The 9,758-nt window shown below is 42.6% G+C and overlaps 1 protein-coding gene across 1 annotated transcript in view; it reads left to right on the top strand.

Moving 5' to 3' along the window:
* Positions 1 to 875: 875 nt before the first annotated feature.
* LOC133555140 (midasin-like) overlaps positions 876 to 9,758 on the top strand; it is a 45,190-nt gene continuing 36,307 nt past the window's right edge. The window contains exon 1 of the mRNA XM_061904656.1: positions 876 to 4,004. Coding sequence (XP_061760640.1) covers positions 1,260 to 4,004 — 2,745 coding nt within the window. The 5' untranslated portion in view covers positions 876 to 1,259. The remainder of the gene's footprint in view (positions 4,005 to 9,758) is intronic.

Here is a 9,758-nt window from a genome sequence, read left to right as displayed (position 1 = left end):
CCGCGAGAGTCCAGTCCAAAGTGGATCCAACACAGCAGCGAGAGTCCCGTCCACAGCGGAGCCAGCAGGAAACCATCCCAAGCGGAGGCGGATCAGCAGCGCAGAGATGTCCCAAGCCGATACACAGGCAAGCGGTCCATCCTGGGTCCCGACTCTGGACGAGCGGTCCATCCTGGGTCCCGACTCTGGACACCCAGTACTTCATCCATGGCCATCGGACCGGACCCCCTCCACAAGGGAGAGGGGGACATAGAAGAAAAAGAAAAGAAACGGCAGATCAACTGGTCTAAAAAGGGAGTCTATTTAAAGGCTAGAGTATACAAATGAGTTTTAAGGTGAGACTTAAATGCTTCTACTGAGGTGGCATCTCGAACTTTTACCGGGAGGGCATTCCAGAGTACTGGAACCCGTAATGAAAACACTCTATTGCCCGCAGACTTTTTAATAACTTTTTTAATACTTTTTTAATAACTTATTTACATCTCAATAATCATTGAGGACATATATCAATCAAAAACTTTATGTACAATCCTTGTTTTGGAGGATACTGATGAGAAATAAATATTCTTTCAATAGCTGGCATGCTTATGTTTTGTAGTCAATGCAATTGGAATTGCAATTGTTTTGGTATTCCTTTTTCCAGTAAATTAGCAGCAATTATGAGTGTTCTGCATTTCTGTTTTGCTTGCACTATGAGCGAATGCATAGGATTTCAAGTCAGGTTATACTGGGGTTTAAGCTCCCAGTCATGTGGAGATCAGGTTTGATTTAATCCCCAAGATAGAGAGTGAGGGATAGAGTCCATGCGTGCGTGCATGAGAGAGAGAGAGAGAGAGAGAGAGAAAGAGAGAGAGAGAGAGAGTAAGATAGAAGTAGTTTGTTAGGGTTGTCCAACCGTGCTGAAGCTGCAATACGTTTTTCGGCAACTGGCTACGGGTGACTACTTGCTCCTTGTTTCCCTTTTTATTTATAGCAAGATTTTTTTTTCTTTTAAAAAAGACGACGGTCAACTTAGCAGGTTTTTAAGTCGCCTTTGGAGCAGTCTTGAAATTGTATTTGCTTAAACCTATTATCAGCATTTGCTTTGTAACTTCTTTCAAGACGCATTTGAATCTGGAATACTGCACCAATCTTACCTCCATTCTTGGGTAAAGTTACTTTTTTTAGGAACTGAAAACAATCTTTGCTATCTTGAAATTCTGGACCACGTACGCAACTGTCAACAGATCCACAACACAGTTTTTTATATATTTTTTTCAATGGCTCAGTCAGACTTCTGTACCAACACGGACCTGTCAGACTCCAATGTGGTCACTTTTTGTCCAGAGGCAAACACACAGACTGAAGGAGAAAATGGAATTGCTGAAGACGAGGAGATTGAACTCGCCGACGAGGTGGGGGAGGATGTCTTATTGATGGTTGGGCCAGCTGAAGAAGAAGGTCCAGAGAAGGGGGAAGCAGAAGAAGTAGGAATCCTCCCAATTGAGCTAAAACCAAGTGTAGTGACAGAGGGACAAGATGGGCATGGAGAAAGACAGGAGGATAGCGGAAAGAAAGGAGAAACGGAACCAAGAGATGAACAAAATGAGAAAGAGAGCAGTGTCGGGGTACAAGCGTTACAGACATCAACTGAAGACTTTGAGGCAGCAGTAGAAGAAATCAAACATATGGAACTTGAAGATGATGACAAAGTGGCAGGTAACGAAGAGGTCAAAAACTGTCTGCAGGTGAACATAGTGGAGAGTACACAGCTAACAGTGGAAGATGTCGAAGAACTCCAGACAGTAACATCAATTAAGAATTATGTCATGACAAGTGTTGACATTTTGGCTTTGAGCAGTGAAACAAAAGAGTGCGATGGAGAAGAATCAATAAATGAGGGGATTATCCAGGAAGAAAACCAAATCGATTTACCAGATGCGCCACAATTTGAGGACAGCAAAGATGACAAAAGTGAAGATGAAATAAGTGACGGTGAAGACGGAGAGACTGAGAAACCGGGTGGAATCCAGGATGAGCAGCATTTAATCAACACCAACAGTTTTTGTCACATATCAGGACTGGTAGAAGATGACAATTGCCAACAAGAAAATGATGAGCACAAAGACACAGAAGAAGCCAGTGGGGAAAAGGTGTCAGCAATGGATGAAAGTGGTACAGAAAGATACACAAATGAAGCACATGGAATGCCAGATGAAGCGTCCGGGAATGAGAAAAGCTTGCTGGGCAAGGAAAGACCGCATGACATAAACATGGTGCCCGAATGTCTAATGTGTCACTATATGCCACTGGATGAAAGCCTAGATGACCAAGACGAAAACAGGAAAAATGATGAGGATAACACACAGGGCATTGTGGACGTAACAGAAGATATCATTGAGAAAATCGAACATGAAAATATGCATGTCAAAGGATTAGAAGAGCACCAGATGACCATGGATGAGGACCCTCACAGTGTTCAAGGGTCAGCTACATATATATACGAGACCCTTGAATGTGCACTGGCCACAGATGAAGCTGTTGTCGATGACAACATGGAAGACGCTCACAGTGTTCAAGCCTCACTTCTAGATTCACAGAAGAACCTCGAAGGTAATGGCATGCACGCTGCCAAGACATCTATCAGATCGGAGGATGAAATGAAAGATGCGAGCACGGATGAAGGAATGCTGGTTAAAAGTCAAACAGATCCCTACGAGGGTTTGCCTGAAAGTGAGGTTATCATGCCTTACTTAGCTCCAATTGATCCCACAGTTGGTCAGACCATCCAGTTGAAGGACAAGGAGAAAAATATTGAAACTACCCCATATGACAATACGGTCAGCTCAGGTAAACAGGAATCCAATAGCATCTCACAACTTGAGCTCCAGGATGAGGAGAATTTGGAATGTGTGCCTGCTTCAGATAGAGATACACAACCAAGGTTGGAAACTGAAGATCAACCTGATCTTGAGCTGATAACTTATTTGAATAAACTAGACAAAGACAGTTGTATTGGAGGAACGGGTATATTTGAAATTAAGGAGCAAGAGCAAATGATTTCACAGATGACTGAGAATGACAAAGATCCAGAGCAGAAAGACTTGGAAGATATTATTAAACTTGAACACCAGGTTGAGGATATACATTTAAGCAACCAAACAGAGCACGACTCTGCACTAGAAAAAGACGTGGACCTGCTTGGGGAGGATATGACGTTCGAGGAGTCCATAGTTGATGGAAGCAAAGAATATACGGATAGTCGAGACAACACGGGGGAGGGGCTTTATCAAGAAACGATAGCAGATCCTGTGACAATTTTAGATGATAACATTGACGAGATAGACAAGGCACAAAGCAGAGAACTTGAAGGGCTGGAGACTATTGGCGATCAATGTGAAAATGCCCTTGTCCTGACAAATAGTGAATGCCTTCACGAGCTGACACAAAGTAACAAATCAGACCCACACGAAGAGGAGAAGCTGGGTAGAAATGACTTGGAAGTGGATATGAATTGTCGAGTCAAAGAAATGAAACGGGCCATGGAGAACGAGATACTTTGTCTTGATCCACAATCACTGAGGAAGGAAGTGAAATTGCTGTCCACTCGGAGGAAAGATAATGCATGGATTAAAGTAGAGCAATCAGAACACGAGGCAACGCCAGAAAAGAAGGAGCAGGAAGAACATTTCGTGACAACAGACGCCAGAGAAATAGAGACCGGCGAGAAGAAAGAAGCTTTGACTGAGAATTTAAGTGTGCCTGTGAGGGACGCATGGATGAAGGAGCTAAAGTCAGTGATTAAGGATGATGTCCTTTCAAAACAGAGAGAGCAGCAAGTGAAGAAGAAGAAGGTGGTGCTGTTTGAGGATGGACAGTCATTTTTACCCAATCCGGAGAAGCTGACAGAGAGGAGACAGGAATTGGTGTCTCACAAAGCGGTGGAGAGACCTTTGCCTGCTGTCCAGGAGACCGCAACCAAAGCACCACTGGACCAAGATGATGAAATCTCACTTTATGTCAAGGTATGACAAAGTGCATTATATTTTTTAATATTATAAACACAGGTAGATAGAAAATGTACGATACATAACATTCAGCATCCATCCGGGGCGGTATAGCTCGGTTGGTAGTGTGGGCGTGGCGCAGTGGGAGAGTGGCCGTGCGCAACCCGAGGGGCCCTGGTTCAATCCCCACCTAGTACCAACCTCGTCACGTCCGTTGTGTCCTGAGCAAGACACTTCACCCTTGCTCCTGATGGGTGCCGGTTGGCGCCTTGCATGGCAGCTCCCTCCATCAGTGTGTGAATGTGTGTGTGAATGGGTAAATGTGGAAGTAGTGTCAAAGTGCTTTGAGTACCTTGAAGGTAGAAAAGCGCTATACAAGTACAACCCATTTATCATTTATTTATCATTTAACTTGAGGGCTGCAGGTTCGATTCCCGCTTCCGCCATCCTAGTCACTCCCGTTGTGTCCTTGGGCAAGACACTTTACCCACGTGCTCCCAGTGCCACCCACACTGGTTTAAATGTAACTTAGATATTGGGTTTCACTATGTAAAGCGCTTTGAGTCACTAGAGAAAAGCGCTATATAAATATAATTCACTAATTCACACATCCAGCCATCCAATTTCTACTGCTTGTCCCTTTTGGGGTTGCGGGGGGGTCGCTGGCGCCTATCTCAGCTGCATTCGGACGGTAGGCGGGGTACAACATGGACAAGTCGCCACCTCATCGCAGTAATATTCAGGATGTAATACTTAACTTTTGTGTGTTTGTTGTGGTTTCTTTGGAATGTGCACTTTGGGCAATATCAATCAATCAATCAATGTTTATTTATATAGCTCTAAATCACAAATGTCTCAAAGGACTGCACAAATCATTACGACTACAACATCCTCGGAAGAACCCACAAAAGGGCAAGGAAAACTCACACCCATAAAGAACTAGTCGTTGGTCATAGAATAGAAAGTACTTTATTGATCCCTGGGGGAAATTCAGCACCACAGTTTGTTCACAATAGACAATAATAATAATAAATTATATACAACATATATTATATAGAAGGAACATATGCATTATACAGTCTGATGGCTGTCGGTATGAAGGACCTCCTGTGTCATTCCGTGTTGCATTTTGGGAGTCGGAGCCTTCCATTGAACGTGCGCATTCTCTCCGCAAGGTCCGAGTGTAGTGGGTGGGAGGTGTTGTCCATAACGGCTAGGAGTTTTGCTAGACTTCTCCTCTCTGACACCACCGCCAGAGAGTCCAGCTCCACTCCCACCACGTTACTGGCCTTCTCTACCAGATTGTCCAGTCTGTTTGTGTCCCTTACTCTGAGCCCGCTGCCCGACTTGTAGAACATCTTCAACATCTTTGTACAGACGTTGAAGGATCCCAGCCTCCTGAGGAAGTAGAGGCGGCTCTCTCTCTTCTTGTAGAGGGCCTCAGCGTGTTTTGAACCATTCAGCTTGTTGTCCATGTGTACATCGAGGTATTTATAATCCTCAACCATGCCCACATCGACCCCTCTAATGGAAACAGGGTTCGCTGAAGTACTCCTCCTCCTTCCTAGGTCCACATCCAGTTCCTTGGTCTTCGTCACATTAAGCTGGAGGTGGTTCTTTCCACACCATGTGACAAAGTCCTCCACCATTTCCCTGTATTCCTTGTAGTTCACATTGTTGATTTCAAAACAGCTGGTCGCAACCCCTTACCCCAAGTGCTTCCCTTGGCCCAATTATTCCTCACACATATCCATCTGTATTCTTGCCGTGATATGTTGGCAATGACATAAAGATTGTTTTTATATTAATTTCTGAATGGCATGAAATCATGTGATAGGAATGGATGGATCAATAGCGCTATGGTACTTTGTCAGCATTACTACAGTGCCAGGGCTCGAATTTAACCACGGCAACCGCGGCAACTGCCACGACCACCCTCATTATTTACCGTAATGCCCCTAAAAAAATTTACCAGCGTTGGCGGCAAGAACATGCCGGTAGGCCATGTTAATGGACTAGGGATGTAATGATAAACGGTAATGATAATTTGCGATAAAATTTCAGACGGTTAGTAATACCGTCTTATTTTTAATTACCGGAAAAACGTCATTTGTTAATGCATTTTATGCAACACAAAGTCAGGCGTATGCGCACTGGCGTCGTTTGGCTTGATAATCATGGTGGACTAACTACACAGACTTTGCTCCAGAGATTTCCCCTTGGAGTAAACAGAGCCAAACGTTTGTTTTAACGTCATTTTCCTTCGCTTCCCGGCGTGCGCTTAAGAGCGCACTGCTGGGTTTAGGTGGAGACAGGTGTGGACAATATTGGAGACGGACGGATTTGTCCCCGCACTAAAAGTATACAGCGAAGGAGAAAAAGTGAAGTGAATTATATTTATATAGCGCTTTTCTCTAGTGACTCATAGTGAAACCCAATATCTAAGTTACATTTTAAACCAGTGTGGGTGGCACTGGGAGCAGGTGGGTAAAGTGTCTTGTCCAAGGACACAACGGCAGTGACTAGACTGGGAGAAGCGGGAATCGAACCTGCAACCCTCAAGTTATTGGCACAGCCACTGTACCAACCAAGCTATGCCGCCCCAAAAGTAGTTGATGTTGCTTTTATTTTCTGAATACAGCGTCCTTCAGCTCCTGTGACTGAGAGTTAATGAGGTGTTGTCCCACAACTTGTTTATAAAAGCTTTAGTTTGTTTTCAGGGACGTTCGCTCGTCCTTTATTTAACTGCAAACTGTATCAGTGTAGAAATAACATCAATACAAGCGAAAATGTTTTGTCTTCTCATCAAACTGAACAAAGGCAGTGACGATTGTGTATTCGATGTGCGAGGTCTAACTCCTCTTTATTTTTGTTGGCGAAACTGTTGTATTGAACTACAAAGAGGCATCGGAGAAGAACAAAGCGTGTTTATTAGACTTCATCTTTGTTAGCCAAACTGCTTGGTGTTTTATTTTGGTAACAAAAAGTTAACGGCATGTTTTTTTAGTTTTTTTACATTACTTGTATTTTTTTCATGTCGCAAAGGTTATACTTCAAAAACCATTCATGTGAGAGCATTTTGTTAATGTTTTATTGTGTATAGTTAATTCCTATATGACATGTTTCTGCTCAAACACTCAATGGATCTCTCTATCTACATATACATATAGATGTACATAACTTAAAAATAAAAAAAAAATAAAAAAAACATAAAACAAAACCTCCCTCTATTAAAATGTATGAATAGAGCTAAAAACATCAAGTAATGACAAAAAGCTGACAATTGTATATTACAAACCCCGTTTCCATATGAGTTGGGAAATTGTGTTAGATGTAAATATAAACGGAATTCAATGATTTGCAAATCTTTTTCAACTATATTTAGTTGAATGCACTACAAAGACAAGATATTTGATGTTCAAACTCATAAACTTTTTTTTTTTTTGCAAATAACATTTAACTTACAATTTCATGGCTGCAACACATGCCAAAGTAGTTGGGAAAGGGCATGTTCACCACTGTGTTACATCACCTTTTCTTTTAACAACACTCAATAAACCTTTGGGAATTTTTGAAGCTTTTAAAGTGGAATTCTTTCCCATTCTTGTTTTATGTACAGCTTAACTTGTGGTATTTTAGGCTTCATAATGCGCCACACAATGTCAATTGGAGACAGGTCTGGACTACAGGCAAGCCAGTCTAGTACCCGCACTATTTTACTATGAAGCCACACTGTTGTAACAAGTGACAAGTGTCTTTATTACTTTGGCCATAATTGGCAGCCCGGGATCTCATACATGCACACTATTTTTAGCGATATGGACAAAAAGTGCAGTTCCGTCTTGTGGCCATTAGGTGCCATCTTTCAGCATTCTTGTATGTACGTATGTATGTATACGTATATGTATATGTATACACTGTATGTACATATGTATATTTTGTAAAATCAATCATTGTCATTGAGACAGGGTCTATAAAATTCATTGGGTTGAGTGTGGATAAGTGCTGTAAGGTAAGGCATGTTTATAGAGCACAATTCGTACACAAAGCAAGTCGAAGTGCTTTACAGAAAATTAAACGATGACAACAATTTTAAAAAGTTTCAAATTAAAAAATAGATGAATAAAAACAATCAAAATTAATTAAAATTAAAATCAATCAAAGAGTGTGGATAACATATGTTCAGTTGTCACATGCACTATTAAATAAAAGTGTTTTCAGTCTGTATTTGACCATTCCCAACGTTGAGGCCTGCTTCACAACATCAGGAAGACTAATCCTGCTATGAAGTGCACAACACAGAACATGACAATGAGCGGGTAGGGCTGGCATATCAAGCATCCTAAATTAGCAACCAGGAACAGGTGTGTGCTGATTGCCAATCAGGCACAGATGAGAGAGGCAATACACAGGCTAGGGGGAGAAGTGGCAAGAAATGAAAGACAAACAAGAAAACAATAGTGCTGGTTTGGAAATAAGATCACAGACGGGAAAACCATTACAAGTCCAAAAACTATCATAAAGTTTTATGAAGAAAAAGTACAGTTCTCAGACCTAAATGGATAAAACACTTAAACAACTTCTGCTGCATATTTGCGGTTTTTAAAGTTATTAAGTAGTAAAAATGTAATGTATTACTATAGCACGTATTCATGGAACCAAGTAAGAGAATAGGAATGTTATTCCGCTGCAGGTGGGAGCCTAATCTTTGCATTCTTGCTCGCTAAGCTGATTATCCTGCTGTTTGGTGCCGAGCGCTGTGGTCACAGTAGTGCGACTTTTACTTCAAGTTTTATTGTTTCAAACCAACAATAACTAACGTCTGAGTTGGGCTTTATCACTCCAAAACATATCACATTTAGGCCCAATTTATACCAAATTCATTGATCATTAATGATCCCTTTCTTCTATGGATCCAGAACGATTATTTCATTAGTTTAGGCATTGTAGAAACAAATGAATCAATTTTTACTTATGTAGCCCTAAATCACTAGTGTCTCAAAGGGCTGCACAAACCACAACACAAACCACTACGACATCCTCGGTAGGCCCACATAAGCCCAAGGAAAACTCACACCCAGTAGGACGTCGGTGACAATGATGACTATGAGAACCTTGGAGAGGGCGAGAGCAATGGATGTCGAGCGGGTCTAACATGATACTGTGAAAGTTCAATCCATTGTGGATCCAACACAGCCGCGAGAGTCCAGTCCAAAGCGGATCCAACACAGCAGTGAGAGTCCCGTTCACAGCGGAGCCAGCAGGAAACCATCCCAAGTGGAGGCGGATCAGCAGTGCAGAGATGTCCCCAACCGATACACAGGCGAGCGGTCCATCCTGGGTCCCGACTCTGGACGAGCGGTTCATCCTGGGTCCCGACTCGGGACGAGCGGTTCATCCTGGGTCCCGACTCTGGACAGCCAGTATGTCATCCATGGCCACGGAATCGGACCGGACCCCCTCCATAAGGGAGAATGGGACATAGGAGAAAAAGAAAAGAAACGGCAGATCAACTGGTCTAAAAAGGGAGTCTATTTAAAGGCTAGAGTATACAAATGAGTTTTAAGGTGAGACTTAAATGCTTCTACTGAGGTGGCATCTCGAACTGTTACCGGGAGTGCATTCCAGAGTACTGGAGCCCGAATGGAAAACGCTCTATAGCCCGCAGACTTTTTTTGGGCTTTGGGAATCACTAATAAGCCGGAGTCCTTTGAAGGCAGATTTCTTGCCGGGACATATGGTACAATACAATCGGCAAGATAGGATGGAGCT

This window comes from Nerophis ophidion, linkage group LG06 (genome assembly GCF_033978795.1).
Source record: "Nerophis ophidion isolate RoL-2023_Sa linkage group LG06, RoL_Noph_v1.0, whole genome shotgun sequence".
Taxonomy (NCBI): Eukaryota; Metazoa; Chordata; class Actinopteri; order Syngnathiformes; family Syngnathidae; genus Nerophis; species Nerophis ophidion.
The sequence above is the reverse complement of the archived record's forward strand: the minus strand, read 5'-3'. Positions and strand labels throughout refer to the sequence as shown.